This window comes from Ammospiza nelsoni, chromosome 20, assembly GCF_027579445.1.
Source record: "Ammospiza nelsoni isolate bAmmNel1 chromosome 20, bAmmNel1.pri, whole genome shotgun sequence".
Classification (NCBI taxonomy): domain Eukaryota; kingdom Metazoa; phylum Chordata; class Aves; order Passeriformes; family Passerellidae; genus Ammospiza; species Ammospiza nelsoni.
Genome location: NC_080652.1, coordinates 4,468,094 through 4,491,690, shown reverse-complemented (window position 1 = coordinate 4,491,690; position 23,597 = coordinate 4,468,094). Strand labels below are relative to the sequence as shown.

Sequence of the window (23,597 nt, the reverse complement as noted above, 5' to 3'; positions counted from 1 at the left end):
CACCCTCAACAACAAAGAATTCCTAATATTTAGTCTAAATCTAAACCTATGGCTAAATCCTCGTGACTATCACATGCCAGGAGCAGGAACCTCAGCATGTGGGACATCTAGGGGGACAATCACATCTGTAGATCCTAAACACTCAGCACCAAAGGGCTGAAGGAAGGGGGACCTGTACACAAAGGGCACAAATGACGTGTGGAGTGGAAAGAGAAGGGGATGGAAAATGCTGTTGCTGCTGCTTCCAGAGAAAGGACAGTGTGCAAATGCAAGCAAGTGCCTCTTTTTGGGCAGGGCGAGCTCTGTTCCAGCAAAGATGGACAGGCTGTGGGCTCTGCTCACTGTCCCAGGCAGCAGGAGTTAATTACCAGGGCTCTGTCACAGCAGGGACATTTGCCACCTCCGTCTTTTCAAGCCAACACGGAGTTTCCACGTCCCAAGCCCTTTGATGCTTGTCTGAGAGCATCAGGGCTCTCTGCTTTCCCTAAAGGAGCTCTCCGTGGAAGAGTGATAAATGTGCTTAATTTTTGCAGAGCTTGTAGCCTGGTTTTATCCCAGGATCCGTCTCTGGGGGTTTTATTAGCTGATGGTGTCTGTAGGAAAAAGTCAAAGCGAGCAGACAGGAACAGCCCTGGAATTGATGTCAGAAGCAGGAGCGTGGTTTGGAGATAATGCTTCTCATTCTTGCCATGCTATGTGCTGAGTTTGGGCAGTGCATTTCCAGTTCTGCTGGAGTTTTAAGCCTGGCAAAATTCCCTCCCAAACATAGTAACGCTAATTAGTCCAATCACTCCAATCAATCAGCATTCCTATACAATAAGAGCAACAATATCCAGCAAAAATCCATTGGAATATTGAAATAAGAGAAACCAAACCAAAATTCCAGGATGACAGATCTGTCCCAGGGCTATTCCAAAAATTGAATTAATTGATGATTTTCTCTCATCGCACACCTAACTTCAAACAAGGCCCCCCTACTTCACTGTCACTTGGTTTTGGTGCTCTTCTCTCTGTACAAGAACAATCTGCACCAAACAGAATTTTGGGGGCTTAAATGACATTCCTTGACCATAGAACATATTAAATTTCCAAGGCATCAGAGACACCTGATGATAAAATGAGAGACTTACTCCAAGACATGCTAAAGGACAGAGTCTGCCATCCCTGCCATACCTGGAACACTAGCACACCCATGTGTGAAACTGCCAGGTTGATTTTGTGCCCTCACAGTCGGAGGCAAGGTGGAATCTGATGCCAGTCATCTCCAGTTTCTTGGCAGTTTCAAGCAATTGAAAGTCAGATTCAGCTTGACCCCTAAAATGAGGAAGAAAAATAAAATTTTAACAACAATCAGATTCCACAACAATGCCAAAACATTTAAGTCTGAACTCTGGCACTAAATGAGAATTTTCTGTCTCATCTAGTTGGGTGGTTTCACTCCATGTCATGTGTCACACTGAAAGGTGTGTAATGACACAGCTGATGGCCAATGTCAAGTGCATCCCAAGACAGATGCTGATAGAGATATTAATCAGCTCAGAGTTTTTGCCAGTTGAGAAACTAGAAGGTTGAACAGCATGGGGCAGGGTGTGATCAGGGATGGGTGCCTGGAGCATGGGGACTGGTGACAAACATCCTTGTTTCTGTATGTGGCTCTGATGAACCTGGCACAGAGGGGGCTCAGCCAGGTGTGCCCAGGCTCCAGGTGTCAGGAGGGGCTCAGGAGAGTGGGTGTGGGGAGATGATCACCTTTCCTTTGAGGCTGGCAGAGAGAATTTGCAAACATGTGTTGATGTGTTCCTGGAGGAAGCCAGGCACTAAATCATCACCTTGCATCCTGCATGCAGATTCGTCCAGGGAACCTATTTAATTAGGGGATAAATTTAGAAATCAATTATTTGCAGAAACAGTTTCTTTCCCTCTAATGAGGCTGCAGGATTCATCCCCCTCTGCCACTTTCCCATGACCTTTTGTGTATGCAGATCAAGAGGAACAGTGCTCTGTGTCTCTTTTGTCTCAGTGTGGGTGCCCCTTTTTGGGCAGCTCCTGTGCAGCTTTCACTGAGGCTCTTGTTAGGACAGCAAATGAGACCATGCTGCTGTTGGATCTAATGGTGGGGGAACCAGATAATGACATGGATTAGCCTTTCCTGCTGGGGAAGCTGCAGGAAAAAGGCTGGAATGGGGTGGCAGGGTGGTGTCTGTGTGTGCTGTCTGCTTCAGGCTTTGGTCTCTCTCACTTTGTTGCTTCCAATCTCTGACAAATTGCTCAGCTTCTCTTATGCCTTACCCGCTTTTAAATGGGGAAAAATTGTTTTGCTCCCAGGCTCTGAGAAGCCTTAATAAATTTGGTTGCTTTTATTATTTTGGGTTTTAATGTCTCCTCATCTTATGATGCCACTTTCTGAGCCCTGCAGTGACTTTGCTGTGCTCTTCCATCAGCAGCTTTGAGCCCAGTTCACTGCAGTGGGAGCCAGGCCAGAGAGAGGTGAGAATTTTCACAGCTCATCCCAGCAAACCTTTTTGCTTCTGGCAGCCTGGGGGTTTGCAGCCTGCAAGGGCAGCCCTTGGCTCCAGGGCTGAGGCTGCCCAGGTGATTTGTCCTGCTCAGAGGGACATGGCATCTTTAGGAGCAGCATCCCATCTGGGATGGCATCTTCAGGAGCAGCAGTCTGCTCTCCCTTAGCCCTTGCTGGGCTTCTCTCCTGTAGAGCTCTGGTGGTGCTTGGCCAGTGGGAGGATGGTGCAGTGTCCTGGGACATTCTGGGCCATTCCTGTCACTGTGTCCTGGGCTGGGACACTCTGGGCCATTCCTGTCACAGTGCCCTGGGCTGGGACACCCTGGGCCATTCCTGTCACAGTGTCCTGGGTCCTTGCTGGGGTGGATAAACATGCAAAGTTGCTCCTGGGTTAAGGTGTTACAGTCTTAGAGAGAAATGAATTTTCTTCGAGGCTGCAAGAACTCATTTGTGTAGGTAAGAGCTGGATTTGGGGTTTGTTGAGCAGTCCAGACAAAACTGGCTGCTTGAGTGGTACCTTGGATAGCTGGCAAGGCTCTAGGGGCTTTTCAGGCAGTTCTGGAGTAGGGGTAAGATTCTTAATCCTTTAAAAACCACTGTGGATGTCTGCCTTGACAGCAGAGAAAGGACCCTGTGAGTGAAGGGGCAGCAGCAACTGATCATTCCTGGTAACTGATATTTTTTACCTTTTTGGGCAAGGGAATACCCAGAATTTTCAGCCTGTTTGGCTTTGGATGCACCCACCTGGTGCTCCAGGTGACACAGAGGCAGAAGATCACAAGCAATGCACTATAGCTGCTTTTTCTTCTCTCCTGAAAATACCCAACCAGCTCCTTCTCCTTGGAGAAGGGCATCCATCTCTCAGCATGTAGAGCTGTCTTAGTGTTTGTAGAAGGCAACCAGACCTCCTCTCTCCTGTTTTCTCCTCCTCCTCTGCCTGTTCCACCTCCCCTTTGGGAGGGCAGGTCCGTGGAGGAACCATTGTTGAAAAATTACTTCACAGTCTGAGCAGAGCCCTGAGCTATCAAACTGCCTTATCATTTTAAGAGGTCTGCTTCCCAAAGAGAGGTTTAAAAATGCAAAGGACTTATAAAGCTCTTGGCTGGCTCTAATGGAGCTTGGAGCAGTGCTCACCCCTCGGGGCTGGTGCTTGCTCCTCGGCAGCTGTAAAGCAAATGCACCTCCCTGCTTTGTCCTGGAGCCTGCCTGGCTGTGCCACACTCTGCAAATCACCTGAATGTGTCATGCTGCCCTTCTGCTCCTGTCACAGCTTGCAGGGAAGACAAGCACATTCCCTCTCTGTCCCTTTGTGACAGGTCTGCTCTGCCCTGATGCCCACCCTGCTGTACTGGGCTGCCCTTGCCCTGCTCCTGCAGAAACTCACAGACAAAGGGAAAGTTGCTGTTGCTGCTGTCACCTGCACATGGTGGTGGAGGGGGGGGCTTTCCAAACGTTTTTCCTTTGCACAAGCCTCATCTGGTGCCATCCTGACACTGCCCTGCTGCCATGGTGGCTGTGCTTGAGGAAAAGGCATCCTCAGCCCGGCTCTCCCAGTGCCCAGGGAAGGGAAGCAGCAGCAATGCAGGATGCAGGCAGGTGGGGCTGACTGGGCTCCTTCCCTCTCCTTCTGTGGACTACAACCCATCTGGCCCTGTTTCCATGTGCCAGCGTTTCCTGTGTGTGGTGTTTGTGAGGGCCCCCAAGTCCCCATGGCACCAAGTGCCACATCCAGGGAAGGTGACTCCATCACCTCCCTGGGCAGGTCATCCCAGTGCCCAATCATACCACAGAGGGGCTGTGGCTGAGCACCCCTGGTTTCTCCTCTCTCTAAAAAAGCCTCACCCAGGTGTGCTTCTTAGGATGATAGAAGAGATGAGGATCTGACTCCATGTTTCAGAAGGCTTAATTTATTATTTTATTATATATATTATTTTAAAACTATACTAAAAGAATAGAAGAAAGGATTTCATCAGAAGGCTAGCTAAGAATAGAAAAAGAAAGAATGAGGACAAAGGTTTGTGGCTTGGACTCTGTCTGAGCCAGCTGACTCTGATTGGCCATTAATTAGAAACAACCACATGAGACCAATCCCAGATGCACCTGTTGCATTCCACAGCAGCAGATAACCATTGTTTACATTTTGTTCCTGAGGTCTCTCAGCTTCTCAGGGGGAAAAATCCTAAGGAAAAGATTTTCCATAAAAGATGCCTGTGACACTCCCCCTTGCTCTGCCATACCTGGTGCTTCTCATTCCAATGGAGATGTCTCACCCATGTGCCAGCAATTCCTGCAGGATCAGATCCCAGCACTGGCCAGGGGGAGCCTCTGCTGACAGGTGAAGATGGAATTGAATGGAAGGGAATTGAAAGTTAAAGAGCCTTGTAATAATTTCAGAGTGCCTGAGGCACCACACGGAAGCCCTGGCATTATAAATAAGGGTAATGTGCTGGAGCATGAATTGCAATCAGAGCTGCTGCAGGAGCACACAGTGTGCTGAGCTTCTCTGGGGTTTGTGGAATCAGACTGAGATCTGTGGGTAGCTCAGGCAAATCAATATCTGCTCCCTGATGTGTCCAGGGACCCTAAAGCCAGGATTAGAAAGGCCAAAGGGATGTGGGGATGGTGCAGAAGGCTCCAGAGCTAAGACCAAGAGAGCTGAGTTGGAGCAGCCCAGCCCTCTGGTTGTCTGAAGAGTTTCCAGGGGCTGGGGCTGACTCTGTCCTCCCTGCTCACCTCACTCTTCTCCTGGATGATGCAGACTGCAAGCTCTCCATCCAAACCAAGGAGATTTTCTTGTTTTTTGGGTTCCTGTTGAGCTTGGGATCTGCCCTCACCATCAGTCCCATTGCTCTGGTGGTCATGACCCCTTTGGTGGCAGCTCAGTTCCTCCCACATCTCTGTGATTTCCAGGTGACTGATCCCAGGAGCCTGCCTGAACTTGGCTGCTTGTTCTTGTCCTTCCAGCAGAGCCTGGAAACAGCCAAACCCCCTTTACTGCAAATCCTGTTTTGCCTAAACAGCCAAACCCCCTTTATTGCAAATCTCATTTGGCCTAAACAGCCAAACTCCCTTTCTGCAAATCCTGTTTTGCCTAAACAGCCAAACTCCCTTTATTGCAAATCTCATTTGGTCTAAACAGCCAAACTCCCTCTACTGCAAATCCCATTTGGATTATCCAAGGTCAGGCGTGTGATGCTGCTGGCAGTGAGATGCAGAGTGCTCCAGCCTGCACTTGGTGCCATCAGGACCCCCTTGAACCACCCCAGACCAGGCTGTCTCCATCCCTCCTCCATCCAGCATCCTGCCTTGGATTTGGCACTGCTGGGATCACAACTGGACTCAATGATCTCAGAGATATTTTCTAACTCAAACCATTCCGTGATTCTGTGTCCATGCAGACCTGCACACCACCAGAGCCACCCCTGAAATGCCCTGCAGGTGCAGCAGCACTGTGCTCTCACAGACAGGGGCTTTGAAGGGAGATGATCAGAGCTACGTTGTCATCCCTTTTTTGTTGCCTCTTTCTTAAATTTCTGAGCTTCTCTATTACTTTTTATGATGTGCAGCTGTGCTTGTGTGCTGCCCCAGGGAGCTCTGTGAGGGGAGAGCAGGGGAGGAGGTGTGCAAGGGAAGGAACAGGAGCGGAGGTGAAGGGAGGGAAAAGAAAACCTGAGCTAATGATTCGGATAAAAAACTCCACCACATTGCCACCAAAAGACCCAAACTCTTACAACTCTTAGGGCCTGTTTGACTGCAGAATAGCCCCCCTGGGAGCATGGGGGAAGCCCCATTTCTAGAGTAATTTTGGAGCTTGTCTGCAGCGAGTGTGATAATCTATTCCGCAGGGAGCAATCCTGCACTGGCAAGGGCACTGGGGAGAGCTCTCTGTTTATGACTTTCTGCATAAATTTGCTTTATTAGCATAAGTGGTAGCTAGCACACTGAAGAATCTCTAAACTAACACTTTATCTGAGGTTGGTGCCTCTGGAGAACGTCAAACCAGGAGAGCCCCTGGAGTAACAGCAGATGGAAAGGGGTGGCAGGCAGGATTTGGGGTGTGGAAGAAGAGGGCACAAGCTGGAATTGCGTCTCTCTAAAAGGAAATAGAATCACTGAGTACATCTCCAGCTTTTCCTTTGCCAGGTTAGGATGCTGAGTTGTGCAGGTGGGATGAGGAAGCTTGGCTGCAGCTCCTGCTGGGATGGAGCAGGTGGGGAGGAAAAAGGCTTTAGGAGCCTGGATCTGTGCACTGGAAATTACTCACTGGCTGCTCACCCATCTCCCCAAGCAGCTGGTGCTGACAGGAAAGTGCCCAGCAGGTCTGAGCCAGGAGGAGGCACCAGGAGGGTTTGGATATCTGGGGGTGGGGAACCTTGTGGGGATGAACTGCTCTAAGCAAAAGGGCTTATTTTAATCATGGCCTTCAAGGATGAAATAAAAATATAATAATCATGGTAGATTAGCAAGAACAAGCCAATTAAATACAACACAGGCTTTGTAAAACACCATGGCAGATAAGGCAGGGCTGCAAACTCCCCAGAAGTGGTGGATGTTGAGGCATTGCATTACGCTGGGGAGAGCTGGTGAATTTTCCAAGCCTGCCAGGCTGCCCTGGAGAAGGCAAAGGTGAAAAGGCTGTCCCTGGCTTCAGTGAAAGGGGAGAGGAGTGAGGAGATGGTGGCCAGAAGCCTGAAGGCATGGAGTAACAATCCTGCAACTTTAATATCTGCTGTTTCATTTTGTATTCATCACGCCAGCATAATCTGCTTTTATGGGAATCCTCCTGGTTCCCAACCAAATGCATTTAGGCCCCTTTGCTTTTAAGTTTGATTGTAATACAAGTTGAAGATTTCAATGAAATGTTTATATGAAAGGGTTGTAGCAGCAGCAAAGGGAAAAAGGGGGATTAGAGAGTTGGTTGGGAGGGATCTTGATGCGGTCACTGCTGTCCCCTTCCTTGTCCTGGGTGGGTGACCTGATGATGGACACAAGCCCAGGTCGGGGGCTGAGCCCTGGGAAGAGTTTTGTTTGGATTTTTTGTTTGATTTCCAAGGAAAATGTTAAAGACTGTAGAAACTGTGTAAGGCACAGAGCTTGAGGAAGAGCAGAAAAGGCAGAAATGCTCCGTGTGCCTTTTCCTGATTTTCAGACCATCCTCAGGTGGTACCAAAACCTGGTGGGAGCTCCCCATGGGCTCAGCTGAGCTGTGTGGTGGGAGATGATGGCAGTCGTGAAGGTTTGGGGAGGCACCTGGGTGCAGGAATGTGCTCTCTGTTGATGGACCGACAAAATTTTTTTTTTTTGTCTCTTTAAAAGGAAAGAAGCCTAGAAGTTTCTCTCTTCAATTAAAAGACAGTTCATAGGACTTGGGGGACTTCACCTCAAACTTAAGGATAGCTAATTGCACAGAAGCCAAAAAGTCTTGCTTGGGCAATTTAGTAGAAAAAGAAGTGAGCAAACAAACTAACTGCTTTTGTACAGTGTTTAACTAGAAGCAAGAACGTCTGGCATTTGGCTTGTTTTTTTTTGGTTTTTTGGGTTTTTTTTTTTTTTTTTTTTTTTTTTTTTTGTTTTATTAAGCCTTTTTGTTTCCAACACTGCAACAGAAGTAATTTTGCTGATTTTTATGCCCCCAAGGGTAGCTGAGCTACCTCAGGCCTCCAAGAACTGATTAGACCTGGCTGAAGGGGACAAATAAAACACCTGGTGGGGCTGGGAGGGGAGAGAGACCTGCTGGTGTTGGGGAGAAGAGATTCCTCAGGTCCTATGAGCATGGAGATGATGCTAGTCTGGGGTCTTTGAGCAGGGGAAAGGGAGAACTCCGTCTGTCTGCTGTGGGAAAGGAGGATCCTTTTTGTTTCTTCGTTGTCTGTGAAAAATGCATGTATTTTATGATTGGCTTTTCGCAAATATTAAAACAGATGTTATATGTGTTGTGTTAGGAGTTATGCTGTGTTAATTCTCTTAAGTACTGTGCTAAATATAGAAACTATGTTATGTAGGATACCTTTTTAAAAGAAAGGACTCACAGTGAGATAGCAGCCACAGGACACCTAAATCTTTCAGCAAAAAAGAATTTATTGCTCCATTATCAGAAGAAATGAACTTCTTCCCACCTCGAAGGCGCTGTTAGGATTCAGAGGAAGAAGCTGACACTGACCAGACAGAATCCTGTGTTTGAATGGAATTTATGCATCATGTATGAGGTGTATGAATATGCAACAGGCTATTGCTTTTAAGGGTTAATCCTCTGTTAACATGGGTCCATTTTTGGGTACTTTCAGGCTCGTGCTGCCCAGAAAAAGTTACCCAGATGTCCGTAACTCTTTGTTTCTGTTGTCTCATATTGTCCTAATTCAAATTGTCCAAATTATTAATACTCTAATTGTATTACTGTTTTTATAACAATTTTATTACTATTAAACTAAAATTCTGAAAACAAGTGATTGGCGTTTCTCACATTGTCTCCTCTGCTGAGCATAGTGAGCAGGTAGGAAGGGGCATGGCAGATGTTTGATGATGTGTTTGGCTGTTCCACTCGGTGCTTTACCCACAAAGGGCTGTTTGAGCCCCATCTGATAGCTCCCCATCCACTAGATACTGAGATTTTTTTAACAGCCACAGACCACAAGTGCTTTTCCATTGCTGCACATTTAAAACTTTAACTGTATCTCATTCAGTTTTGGTGCAGGAATGCCCTTAATTTGTTCCAAAAGCTTTTGAAAGCTCTGATAGCAGGCAATCTTGCTGCAGACTATTTCATTCTGGCTGATGGACGGGTTTTCACTGCTGTAACTACAGCAGATAGTGGAGTGACAATGTGAAACACAGTGAAACACAGGCAGAGCAATATCAGTGTCAGGTATATGAGGCCAAAAAACTTCCTTGTGTTTGGGGATTGAGGGATTCTGCAGCTACAGGGCTTGAAAATGCTTTTTTAAAAAAATATTTTTATTGTGAGTGGTGAATCTGATTGAAGGTTTGTGGTGCCCCGGGGGTGCTGGGGTAGTAACCAGGTGCCCTGAAATGAAAGTTTAAGCACACAAGTGTTTATAAGTGTGTGGGAATGGGTACCAGGCTTGGCAAGTCCGTGTTTGTCACAAATTTCCTGGCTGCTGGGCTTGCTTAAAATTGTGAAATGAATGTTAAATTGAAGTTTCTACTTTTGGAAGAGACCTTTTGAAAATGAAACAGGCTTATCTTCAGTCTAGGCTAAAATCCAAAAAATTGCCTATATTTCAGAACTCCTGAGAAATGTTCTCTGTGATCCTTTTAAACATCCCATGCAAAAAAAATGTGTGCGTAAGGGAAAAAACTTGGAGGAAGGTTGACCCTGGAGGATTTTTCCTTGCTTTCCTAATGGGATGTAGCCTTTGGAGCTGCAGCAGTGGGGTCCTGGTGGCATCCACGTGGGCTGGGTGATAAAACCTCCTTGCTGAGCTCCTTAGGAAAGGTCTGCTGCAGGATATGTCTGTGCTGAGTGTGTAATGCTGCAAATCATCCCCTCCTGGGGGTGACTGTCCCTCTGGGTAGAATTAAGATTATGGCTTTGCATAACAGAGTCTTTCGTGCTCTCCCATGGCCTGTTTGCCTCTGAGGATGCTCTTGGATTTCTGCTGCAAAGCTGAGTGAGTGCTTCTGCTCCTCAAAGTAGCATTTGTTTTGATTTTAATTAGACAAGGAGATGCTTTTCAGCACAGACCTTTGAAGTATTGCTGGGAAGATGACTGCAATTAAGCAGCCTTGATATTTCTCTCATTTTATTCTTATTTTTACTGCTGTAAGGAACCTTCTGCTTGTGCCTTGTTTGGAGGGGACACAGAAGATTCCTTCCATGAAGTTCCCAAGTCTAGAAGGAGCTGCAGGGTTGCTGTGATTTACAGAGCACAAGCAGCACCCTCTTGGTGCTGATTTGCTGCAGTAAAGAGCATTTTATGTCAGAGGAGAGAAGGGTGATGAGCAGGATGACAGGGATGTGATAGGGAGCTCCTGCATCCAGGTGTGGTCAGGAGCTGTTTGGTTTTTCTCTGAGTGCTCAGGTGTGCACAGGGGTTGGGAATAAGGAAGGTGCAGTGCTGGGAGGGGGCCAGAGGCAATGAGCAAACCCCTCTGGTGATACAGTGGCTCCAGTGTCACCAGTGAGGTGCTGAGCCAGGGATCTGTAGTGATGGGGTGGCCTTGGCCCTGCCCAAGGACCTGTGTGTGATGGGGTCTTCTCCATCAGAGCTTGCTTGGCTCTCTTTGGATCCACATTTGTAAGGCAGGAGGTTGCTCCTGGAAAATATATTGATTTCAGGGGTGAGAAAAGCTGTTCCTGAAGGATTGAGAGGTTTTTTTGTTGCGCTGGGTGTCGCAGACATCTTTTATGGAAAATCCTTTCCTTAGGATTTTTCCTCCTGAGAAGCTGAGAGACCTCAGGAACAAAATGTAAACAATGATTATCTGCTGCTGTGGAATGCAACAGGTGCATCTGGGATTGGCCCATGTTGGTTTGTTTGTAATTAATGGCCAATCACAGTCAGCTGGTTCGGACAGAGGTATGATATTTAATGATATATATGTATGTATATGATATTTTATGATATATATGCAATATATATCATAAAATAATAAATCAGCCTTCTGAAACATGGAGTCAGATCCTCATTTCTTCCCTCAACCTGAGACCCCTGTGAACACAGTCACAGGCTGGGTTTTTGTAGAAGTGCAGGTGCCTGCTCTTGCAGCCTGAGTGGTTGCTCACCTCCCAAGTGTCCCTCAGGGGAACAAGTGCTGTCCTCCCCACTGACCCTCTGCAGCCGAGGAGGAGGAGAACCTTGTCTCTGTTCTTGTGCCTGAGCTTGTGTTCCTCACTGTCCTGGGGCAGACACACCTGCAGGCAGTGGCTCAGGGGCTGTCAGATAGGCAGGAATTGAATTTGGGTCTTCCTCAAAGCTGCTGAAGCTCTGGGCCCAGTGACTAAGAAGACCTGTCTGTCTTCCCATTGCTTATGCTGGGAATGGAAAAAACAAACACAAAAAAGATGCGGTGGAAGGAGAAATATTTTGGTTCATTTTGTACTAGTGTTTTTATTCTTTTGGTTTGGATTCAGCTGCCAAACTGCCAAACCCATTCTCTGCAGGGAGCTGTGTGGGGAGCTGTGCTGGGCAGCTGTGGAGCTGCCAGTGCTCCTGGCCCACTCAGGAGCTGCAGCTGAGCCTGGGAGCTGCTGCCTCCACAGCTCTGCAGGTCTGGGGGTGCCCTTTGGGCTCTCCAAACCCCCAATTCAGTGCCCTAGGTCAGGGAAGGCTGGTGGTGTGTGCTGTAAATCAGGATTGGGGGATGTAAAACCACCAGAAGGTGACTGGCAGGTGCAGCTCCAATGTCAATGGATATTTTCAAGCCTGGAGGTTTTTCCCTTGTTGCTGGAGCTGTGAGAGTGTCCCCATTAAATACAGCTGAGCTGGAAGGAGGTTTCCATTGCCTATGCCAGCAAAGTGTGTTCTGGTGTCTGCACCCTGCCTTGCCTGGCCTCCCTGAGCTATGAAACTCCCTTGGGCTGGGCTGCAGCTCCTTGGGAGCTTTTTCCATCCTGTTTCCTGGGAAAGCCACAGGAGGTTTAGGGCATCCTGTGTGATTTCCTGTTCCTGCCTTCCTATTCTAGAAATCCCCAGGCACTCTGAAGCCCCTTGATTTTTATTAACGAAGACAAACACTTCTGTTCATATATAAGAGAAGTAACAGGTAGAGACTAAAATGAAATAGAAGCACTATTTAAAGACTCAAAAGGAAAGGGGGAAAGACTCAAAAGTCCCAATTTCTTTGATGAAAGAAATTTAGAATAATTAGAAATTATTTAGAATAACACCTTTGGATTATTCTAAATAACCCAATAAATAATAATAAATAATAAATAATAATAATAAATAACCCAATAAATGGTGGGGAAAGCTGACCCTGAGCTGTGTGTTGTGTCCCTGCAGAGATGTCGGGGACGGTGTCGGACATTTCGCTGGTGCACTGGAAGCAGCAGTGGCTGGAGAATGGCACCCTGTACTTCCACGTGTCCATGAGCAGCGCTGAGCAGCTCTCCAGGGCCACCCCACCCAGCCTCCAGGAGCCCTCGGAGATCGTGGAGGAGCAGATGCACATCCTGCATATCTCAGTCATGGTGAGTCCCAGCTGATGGGGGCACCCAAAGGGATGGAGGGGACCCCCTTGGAGGAAGGGGGGTGAGTCTGGTTTGGTTATGTTTGTGTGCCTTCTTGGTTGGGTCTTCAGAAAGGGAGAGATGTGTTTGAATGGGCCAGGAAAAAAAGAAAAAAAAAAAAAAACAGACACAAAAAAACCAAACACAAAAACCAAAAACCCCCCAAAAAACCCCCCACAACCACAAAAAAAAAAACCCAAAAAACCCCCCAAAACCCCAACAAAAGTACCAAAAACAACAAAAACAAAAAAACCCCAAAAAACAACAACAACAAACCTCCAAAAAACAACCAAAAAACCCCCAAAGCAACAACAAAAAACAAAAAAAATCCAAAACAAAACAACAACCAAAACCAAAACCAGCTAAACACCTCAAAACCCAAAGCAACAACAACAAAAAAATAAACAAAAAAGCCCCAAAACAAACAAAAAAAAAACCTAAACAAACAAAAACCCCGACAAAACAAACTAAAATCTAAAAAAAAACCCAAAAACCCCAAAACAAACCAAAAAAAGCCCACAAAAAAACAGCACAGTGCTTGATCTTCTGAGAAAATGAAACAAAACAAAAGAGTGTGGGGAAGAAGGTGTTGGGAAGGTAAAAAGTTCCTCTTGTCTGTGCTGGAAAGTGATGAAGTGCCAGTGGGGTGTTTCTGTTTGGTTTTTGTATTTGGGCATTGTGCAAACACAAGGTTTTGGGCTTGGCCATTTCTTTCTGAAGCTGAAGTTTATCATTAAGTGAGTAAGGGCTGCAGCATTTCTTGCAAAGGACAAGCCTGACCTAAAAGTAAAAAGATGATCCAGTGCTTTGAATGTCTCCATCTGGGGTGTTTGTGACCTTTTAATAATGCACTGTTTATGTGCTGTGCTGCCTTTTAAAGTTGCAGTATCACATGAGGTGCTTGCCTACGTGTTTGGATCTGCTCCATGCTTCAGAGCTCCATCTGTAAGATGGGATTCAGTGTGTTGTCCCTTCAATCCCATTGGGATAAGAGACAGAAAAAAGGAAGTTAGGTTGGTATATGCAGTCTGTGTGCATGCCATTCATTTGCCAAATCAAGTCTTTTAAGGGCCTGGGGATCCCACAACCCTCTGCAAAAGGTGAACCTGTTCATCTCTTAAAATCTGGGTCATCTCCACAGCTTCTGTCCTTAGTTCTGGAAGGAGTCACACAGACAATGGTTGCACAAATCCTTTATTTTTAGGGTTTTTTTAATATTTTTTTATTTGAACAAGCAGCTATTTGGCTTTTACAACTTAAACCTGTTTTTTGGCGTGTCTCATCAGTCGGACTTCAGACCTGGCACTGAATGCATGTGAGAAGGGAGAGAGGCCTGTTGGGCAAGATAAGGTGCTGGATAACAGAAAGGAAAGGAGTTGGGGGCTGCATCTTACTGAGCTGGATAAAGGAATATTTTATTCCAGCTGAATTGTCAATGGGACGGATGTTGGAGAGGGGGAAAGGGTTAGAACTGCATACTTGGAAAATGAGCCTGAAAATACAAGTGAGAGACAGAACAAAGCAAGAAAACAGCACAGCATGTGTGGGTGTGAAAAGCTCCATCCCTGGCAGCAGGTTTGAATATGGGATTGTTCGGCTGCTGTGGGCAAACCTGAGCCCTGGAGAATTGTGCTGTGTCTGTGGGGTGACACTTTCTCTGCAGCCTGGTGCTTCCTGCTTGAAATGCAGATTTTCTGTAGTGTAGAGAGATTCAGTCCTGCTCCTCAGCCCTTGCTGAAGATGCTCTCTGAAATACAGGAGATGATTGTAATGTGTGAATGCTTGGGAAGTTGTTTTGAGAAGCTTCTGGCCAGAGCTTTCCTTTGCTGCACCTCAAATGGGGGATGGAGCTGACAGCACTGCTGGCCATGTCACAGAAATATCACAGGAATGGGTCTGGGCTCTAATCCCAGTTTAGCCAGGGAAAATGGGCTTTGCCAATGGTGTGGGAGCACCCATGGCTTTGCTGTGAGTTATTCCTGCCCTGTACCTCTCTTCCCTCCTGCAAAAGCAACAGGAGAGGAGGAGTTGTTCCTGCCACACACCATCAGCTGTAATTCCACTGTCTCTAAATCCTGGCATTCCCTGCAGCAGGAGCTGAGGTCCTGGGCATGGATCTGGGTCTGGGCTGGGCTCTGGGCTGCACATGTGTCCCTGGGGAGGCAGGAGCCCTGCAGATCCCTTCCCTGGGTCAGGACTGCAGCACAGGCTTGAAACTCTGCCCAGATTTTTTCAGAAGGTTCATTAACTTTTTGAGTGAACCCAAGCCAAGTTTTGAGTTACCAGCAAGGATGACTCTGTTTTGTTGGTTTGTTACTTTTTGTTTTATTTTATTTTTTCCTTCCTTGAGGCCTCATGGAGCTCTATAGGGGAAATAAAATGGGCACAGCTGTTTGTTTCTTATTTCACCCAGGTCCCTGGGCTGCTTTCCCACTCATTTATTTCCTTTCCTAACCTCACCTGCAGCACATCCCAGAGGGTCCCCATCACTTGAGCTCTCCTACCCCAGCAGTGGGGTTCCCTGGCTGTGCTGTGCTTGGCACAGGGGGGATCCTGGGTTCCCCCTCCTGTCCCCACATCCTCTATGTCCATATCACTTGTGCCTTGGGATACAACCTGTGTCCTCCTTGGATCCAAATACTTTTCCTTCCTCTCCAAATACTTTTCCTTCCTTTTCCTACCATGAAGCCCAGTGTCTCCTGTGTGTGTTTTTATGAACTAAACCACCATCACTGCTGTGGACAGAATTCCAGCCCAGCCCAGTGCTGCCCTGTCCATCATCAGCCCACATCCCACCCCAGGGGACAGGAGGGGACATGGCCAAGTGTTTCCTTCGTCTCCTTTAAGTGGCTCTAACACTTGTTTTTACCTCTGTCCTCCTGCTCCAGGTGATTTAGAGGAGCTGGGGAAGGTTTCCCTGGGGAATTTGGTTAATTCCTCTCCTAGGGAGCACTTGGCACGGTTATTGGGCAGTGAGGCATCTCCAAGGCAGGACCTGGTTGAGTTTCTGAAGGTGTTTATGGCCTAGCTGGGAGCTCCTGCTCTGCCTCTAAAACCGAGACACCCTCTGTGCTGCATGGGGGCTCCAGGGAGGTGCAAATCCTGGGTCTATTCCTCTTTCCAATAGTTCTGGCTGTCACTCCCTGGCATTTTGGGGTTGGTTTGCTTCCAGTGCAGCAGGAAAGTGTCCATGGCCCCTGCCCCTGTGGCCACCATCTACCCCTGCAGAGCACTGACTGACTGTCACCCTCTTCACACCTCCCTTCCCCAGCTCAAGGGCATCTTTGACAGCTAGATAATACTTAATTTTTATTTTTTTTTCCTTTCCTAACTGTTTTTTCTTAATCTCTCCCCAATGAGACATAACATTAATTACTGCAGTTAAAGGGAATTCAGTCTCCATTACTCTGTGCCACCCATTTCCTCTTGGCTTGAGCATCTGAAATTTGTCTCCCAAATGAAAAGAAGGGATAAAGGGAAACGAAAAACAAATATGCAAATGCAAGACTTTATTTATTTACCCTTTTTTTTAAGCACAGTGTCAAGTAGAAAGGAATCAATATTTTTGTCATTATGCCTGTTGTGTTTTTTCACCATAATCTCAGCTGTCATTTGGGTTTAATTGTGTTGTTTCCTATTGTGTGGAAGTAAATCTTATCTGTTTTGGATTAAAATTCAATGAAGGTCACAGCAGCTCGAAAACTTACCAGGCTGCAGCAATTAATGTTCATTTGGCTTTGATAAATTGGAATGTTCCCCACAATGGGACTAGAGTGGATTTCAGAAGCAATAATTCTTCCATTAACTCAATGATTCCCTGTGTGATGGAGCATCTTGTCACTGCTCTGTTTGTCATCTGTCACTTCAAGGATCTGGGCATATGCCTGATATGATTTATCATGATTATTGGGGCTGCTTGTGTCAAAACATTTTAAACCACTAATTATTCCAGCCTTGTAAATTGCTGAATTTAACAGAACATAAGAGAGATTTATTTTTTTTGTTGCTCCCCACCGCCTCGTGTCCCAGTTTAATTATTGTTTTGTGTGGTGTTAAATCCAGCCCTGGGCCATGTCTGGAGGCTTTGGCCAAGAAGGGGCTGTTTGTCAGGCTCTGCGTGGGACAGACAGGTTTTATCTCTGCACTGACCCTTTGATCATTGCACCCTGTGAGTGTGGGGATGCAGTTTGGGGAGAGGATGCAAAGCCCCATCGCATCCTGCTGGTGGATTGATGGGATTTCCTCTCTTGTGAGTGATGCCAGTAAAAAAATAAATATCTCTCATATGGGATACCAGAGCCAGGCCCATCCCTGCAAGCTGGGAGGTTTAGAAAGGTGCTCTGTGCTGCTTCTGCTCCAGCTCCAGCAGAAACAAGCTGGGTTTTTGGAGAGTGGTCATGAGGAAAAATGTGGTGGTGTTCACAGGGGTCTGAGGATGAGGGAAGAGATGAGGATCTGATGCCATGTTTCAGAAGGCTTGATTTATTATTTTATGATACATATTACATTAAAAGTATACTAAAAAAAATAGAAGAAAAGGTTTAATCAGAAGGCTAGCTAAGAATAGAAAAGAATGATAACAAAGGTTTGTGGCTCAGGCTCTCTGTCCAAGCCAGCTGACTGTGCTTGGCCATTAATTAGAAACAACCACATGAGACCAATCCCAGATGCACCTGTTGCATTCCACAGCAGCAGATAATCATTGTTTACATTTTGTTCCTGAGGCCTCCCAGCTTCTCAGGAGGAAAAATCCTAAGGAAAGGATTTTTCAGAAAATGTGTCTGTGACACGTTCCCTCCCAACCCAGGCCATTCCATGATTCTATGGTTGCTCTCCTTCCCACAGGTGGATATAAGATCATACCAGTGCAACTGGGCTTGAATGGGAGGGGAGAGGAGGCTGAAACCCTTCTCAGAGCTGGGCTGATTCCCATTGTCCCCAGCAAACAGCTCTCAGGAGTGACCCCAGATCCTCTGGGCTTTGGGCCCATCCCACTTGGGGTCCTTCAGCCCCAGCATTCCCTCAGGTTGGCCATTCTTTGGGAGGTTGCTCATTTCCCTACTGTAGGAGCGTCAGGGCGTAGCACGGTGGGGATGGATGAAGATGAGAGATCTCTGCAGCCAGGTCTGGAACTTGGGGTTTATTGCAAAGGGCCTGGGTGCAGGGCCCTGCTGGGAGCTGCCAAACACAGCTCAGAGCAGGCCCGAGAGAAGAGAGAGGGTGAGAGGGTGGGAGAGCAAAAAGGTAAGAAATCGAGGTTCCCATTACAATACAATAAATCTTCTTCTGTGCTGAATATTCTGATTCTCACTAACCAATCTAGTACAAGATACAAATCCTACAGCATTTACATACAGCCTATAAGAATCACTACATTACCACACTGTGTTACATTTTAAACCCTAAAAACTCCTCTTTGGGCCCCTTCTGCCAAGCTGTAGGGTCTGCTCTGACCCTTGGGCCTGTCTGCAAGCAGAGGGTGTTGTTCCATCCAAAGGGGATCACCTTCAGCTGGCCACACCATTGTTTCCCCGTTGTTCAGTAACTGAGGGATCTCAAAGCTTGCTTTCATCTCAATCTCACTTATAGTTTCTATATTCTCAGAATCTTTTTCCAGACAATCGTATTTATAAGGCTTTCCTGCTTCATCTTCCCCAACACCTACCCTGCACTATTTTGTCTTCCTTGGTGCAAAACTTCCCAGTGGATTCCATTCCCTCCCTCCCTTGTGCTTGCATGGTGCTGTGGGATTGCTGGCAGCACCAGTGGACCTGGCTTCTCCAGAGATGCAAAACCCTGCTCAAGCCTTCCTCTGGCTCCTTGCAGCTTGTCTTGCTGATGGCAGCACTGGAGCTCCTGTCAGCCAGCTCAATGGGAGAAAAAAAACTCTGGTGTGACATGAGTAATGAGGTAGTGAAGAAGGCACAACATCTGTGTCATCATTTTTGCACCAGGAGGTCAACCAGATTCATCAAACATGCACTTCCAGCTTGTGATGTGTTTAGAAATTAATTAAGATAGGGAGACAATTGCTGCTGCAGCAGATTTTCTTATCTGAAAGGTATTAAAAAGCTAAATTGATCTCCAATGAGCTGTTTTTATTAAAAAAATAAAAAACGACAAAAAAACCCCACAACCTAAAAGAAAAGCTTTAAAACCCCTGGGTTCAGCATGTCGCTGTGTGAGAATCACATGTGGGCAGAAGAGGAGGAGCTGCCCACCCTGATGAGGAGGTGGACAATGATCCCCAAATCCCTGGGATGGGAGCTGCAGGCTCTGTGCTGATGGCAAACCAAGCAACCCTCAGACCTTCACCAATCCTCCCCACGCTGCTGGAGGTGGCCCTCAGTTCTTTCCTGAGCTTCTCCAGGGTTCCTGAGGGACTGGTCTGTGACCGTGTTCACAGGGGTCTGAGGATGAGGGAAGAGATGAGGATCTGACTCCATGTTTCAGAAGGTTGATTTATTATTTTATCATATATATTACATTAAAACTACACTAAAAGAATAGAAGAAAGGATTTCATCAGAAGGTTAGCTAAGAATAGAATAGCAAAGAATGATAACAAAGGTTTGTGGCTCGGATAGAGTCTGAGCCAGCTCACTGTGATTGGCCATTAATTAGAAACAACCACATGAGACCAATCCCAGATGCACCTGTTGCATTCCACAGCAGCAGATAACCATTGTTTACATTTTTTTCCCTGAGGCCTCCCAGCTTCTCAGGAGGAAAAAATCCTGAGGAAAAGATTCTTCATGAAAAAGTGTGTGTGACACTGGTGGGATGGATCTTTGCTGGCTCAGAGGGGCTGAGTCCCTGCAGGCTCCGTGGCTCAGGGAGCTGGAACGGGGACACAGAGAGGTTGTTTTTGGTCCATGCTGGAAGAAAGTCCTACTCCTGTCACCCTGACACTGTGGTGGCATCTTCTCTCTCCCAGGATGGGACATGCTTTGGCTCCAACTTCCATTTCCATTTTAATGTGCCATTAACCAACTTCTTGCTGTCTGGGAGAAGGAGCCTCTTTCATGCACCTTCCCCCTCCTCCCCACTCTCCTTTGCAGAGCTGGTATAAAACAGGGACTAAATGTAGTTAATGATGTGCTCTGATATTTAGGGAATTAATTTTGAGGGATTTGTCTTCAAATTGTCACTTTTGTGACAATGGCACCTGTTATGCTGATAATTTTTCACCAGTGTCTCTCAGTTTTCCACCTTAGCTCCAGTGAATACATTAGACCCTCTATGGCTTTCTCTCCATCAGACTTTTTCCACCCCACTGTGTTAAAATATGTAACTGGAGTGTTTGATTTGCATCTCTGATAAAGGAAGGCTGAATAAACACTCTCAGTTCATCTGAACTGAGCAGCAAACTTAACTTGCTCATCTCATCCCCAGAGCAATTGAAAATTGGGGGGAAAAGCAGCCATGGGAAGCACTGGGAAAGGGGCTTGGATTTTGCAGATGGTATCGAGGGTGTGGGAGGGATTTGCTGCCTGAGAAGATTTCCCCAGCCTGGAAAAAATGCTGAGAATCGAGCATGGAAGGGAAAAACCTAAAAACTCTTATTGGAAAAGTGGCCAGGGCTGTCAGGGGATATGAGAGATGGGAAGGGGATGCTGAAATCGTGAGGAGATGGAGGAAAAACACCAGAGGGAAGATTTTGGGAGTGGGGTGAGGAGCAGCAGAGCAGTGTGAGCTGGTGGGACACACTCCGTGCTGGGTCCCTCTGTGCTGCCAGGCACTGCCAGGGTATTTTTATCAGTTTGCTGATCTCAGAGGCTTGTCTTGAACTTGTTCCCTTCCTTCCTCCTCCTCCTCACTCTTCCCCTTCCCACCATCTGTCTGGGAAAAATCCTCACATCCACAGCACTGCAGGGTGTAGCTGGTGGCCTGACCCTTTTGGTGGTGTGGTTTTTTTTCTTTCCCCAGATGGAAATCCAGGCTTCAGTGGGGTGGCTCTGCCTCAGCTCCTGCTTTCCATCCCTCTCCTCCACAGGTTGCTTCTCACTGAGCTGCTGGGCTCCTGGAGAGAGCGATTTCCACGTGGGAGCCCCGTGCTAATCCTGTGTGTAAAAGTGCTGGGAGTGCTGCACCGGTACCTTTGAAACATTGATGTAAACACAGAAATACTTTGCAGCTCCCAGCCTGGATCTAATTGCTTGAAACTGCCAGGCTCCAAAGTACATATGGCATTAAAATTGCCAGGAAATGTTGTCCCAGGAAAGCTCCTGTGGATGCTGATGGCTGGGTGTGGGTGTCCCCTGGCTCTGAGGTTGTACCTCACCATGGAAAGTGTTTTCCTGGCAATGCTGGCAAGGTGAAGGTGTTGTCTCCTCACTGGTGAGGCTGTGCTGTGCTTTAGCCCCAACAGGAATAATGTGATCTCCATCTTCCTGTAGGTACAATATGGGCTCTGACCCAGGGCGAGGAGCCTCACCCAGCTCTCACATCCCTGTGGGTTTGAAAGCTGGACTGCTCTTCAGACAAGCAGCAAAATGCCTTTTATTTTTTCCTTTCAAACCCTGTGTTGTCTGCAGCTCTCGCTGCTCTCAGTTGTTCCTCATGTTTGGATATGAGCTGGAAATGTTTGCACCCATCAAGTGTTGATGGTGTCAGGCTCTGGCTCCTGTGAAGGTGAACTGTGCCCAACCTCATGCAGAACAGCTTCAAGGTGCCTGTGAAAGATGTTCCATCACAGCACCACAAAAGGCTGAATTCTCATTTGATTGGCAAAGCCCAAAGATGGGAGTAAAGTGTTAACGACAGGAAGAAACGCAATATCATATTTGTCCCCAGAAATATATTTGTTCTCAGTTTGGGCTTTCCTTTTTTTTTTTTCCCCATTTAAAAATAAATTGGACTTGGTTTCACAAGGCACCGCGGTGCTGTGAAAAGGCAGAGCGCTTTTTGTTCAGGGAAGTGTCAGAATGAAATGTTTCTACTCTTCAACACTTTCTATATCCTCCCCAAAACCACTTACACTTTAGTTTCAGCTGATGTGAAACTGTCTGAGCAGATAAACCCTTCCTGGAACAAAAAATAAATAAAATTCTTTCTAGGCTCTGCGTGGAGTAGCTGTGCCTGGAGCAGGGGAGATGTGGTGCTGAGGGATCATCACCATCATCATCCTCTGGGTGCCTGCAGTGCCTGGCCCCAGGACAGGGATGCTCAGACTCCCACCAGCAGGAAATAAAGGGAAGAAGAACAGGAAAGATGTGGTGCTGAGGGATCATCACCCTCTGGAGTGTCTGGCCCTGGGGCAGGGAGGTTCAGACTCCCACCAGCAGGAAATAGAGGGAAAAACAGCAGGGAAGATGTGCTGAGGGTTTGATCATCACCCTCTGGGTCTCTGCAGCCCCTGCAGTGCCTGGCACCAGGGCAGGGATGCTCACACCCCCACCAGCAGGAAATAGAGGGAATACGAGCAGAGGAAATGTGGTGCTGAAGGTCTGATCATCATCTTCTGAGTCCCTATAGCCCTGCAGTGTGTGGCTCACACTCATACCAGCAGGAAATTGAGGGAAAAACAGCAGAAAAGATGTGGTGCTGAGGGTCTGATCATCTGGGTGCCTACTATGCCTGGCCCTGGGGAAGGGATGCTCAGACTCCCAGTAGAAGAAATAGAGAGAAAAAGAGCAGGGGAAATGTGGTGCTGTGGCTCTGATCATCATCTTCTGAGCCCCTGCAGTGCCTGGCCCTGGGGCAGGGGTGCTCAGACTCCCACCAGCAGGAAATAGAGGGGAAAAGAGCAGGAGAAATGTGGTGATGAGGGATCATCACCCTCTGGGTGCCTGCAGTGCCTGGCCCCAGGGCAGGGATGCTCACACTCCCACCAGCAGAAATAGAAGGAAGAATATCACATATCCATGGCTTTCTTTGGCTGCTCATACAGCAGAGCACTTTCTGTGTGTGTGTCTGGGTCTTGCTGCTTTGGAAGTTGGGCAAAATTCCCTCTGGCTTAATTGGGAGCAGCATCAGGCCAAGTGTGGTTATTTTTACCTGTCGCTGCTCCCACTCCACCTCCTCCCTCCCTCCTCCATCCCCACGGGTGAAGGGAACGAGCTCTGTTTCAGCTTTGAAAAGGTCTCTGCCAGCTCCAAGCAGGAGCCTCCTCATGAAGTCTCAGGATGTGGAGCAAAGGAAAAAGAGGGAGGAAAAACAATGGGATTGTGCTTATTGTTAAAATCCAATTATATAAAACTGCAGGAAAATAACTGTTTATGAAGGGAGCTGGTTGATTGGCTCAGGTGGGTGCTTTGGGGCTGATTTATGGCAGTGGCTGGAGAGGGAGTGAGTGGGAACATCAGCCCCAGCCCTGCTGGGGTGCACCTGGATTTCAGGGCTTTTTGGATATTTTTTTTCATTGTGTTCCCCTTGATCCAACATTTAAACTGATGGCTTTCCCTTCTAGCTGCCTCCTTTTTATCTCCTCAGGAGAGAGGAGACCACTCCCTTTTTATTCAGGTGGAAGATGAGGAACCCTGCAGGTGGATGGCAGCAAAACCACTGATGCTTCAGCAGTGTCAGGGGTCTGCATTTCCCTTCCCTGAGCTGGAGCTGGGCAGCAGCTCCTCACAGCCATTCCCTGGGCAAATCTGAGCTTTCCTGCTGCCCTGGCAGCAGGATTTTCCTCAGGATTTTCCTGTGATTTTCCCCATTGCAGAAATCTCAAGCTCAGGGTTATAGGCAGCTGAGGTGTCCTTGGGGCTGCTTTGGACCATCCTTTCCTAGATCCACACTGGTGGCTTGTGCTGGATGAATGCTGTGATTTTCCTTTTCTCCTCCCTGTGCTTGAACCGCCTCTGCCTCAGAGCCCAGCTCCTCCTCTGGCTGTTTGGGGGCCGAGGGGAGGAGGAGGAGTCCGAGGTGCTCCAGTGGCTGCTGCTGAGCC

General features: G+C 47.4%; 1 protein-coding gene across 1 annotated transcript in view; it reads left to right on the top strand.

The window, feature by feature from the left end:
- ASTN2 (astrotactin 2) overlaps positions 1 to 23,597 on the top strand; it is a 358,016-nt gene that overhangs the window by 45,922 nt on the left and 288,497 nt on the right. Inside the window, exon 2 of the mRNA XM_059486464.1 lies at positions 12,481 to 12,668. Within this exon, the coding sequence (XP_059342447.1) occupies positions 12,481 to 12,668 (188 nt within the window). The remainder of the gene's footprint in view (positions 1 to 12,480; positions 12,669 to 23,597) is intronic.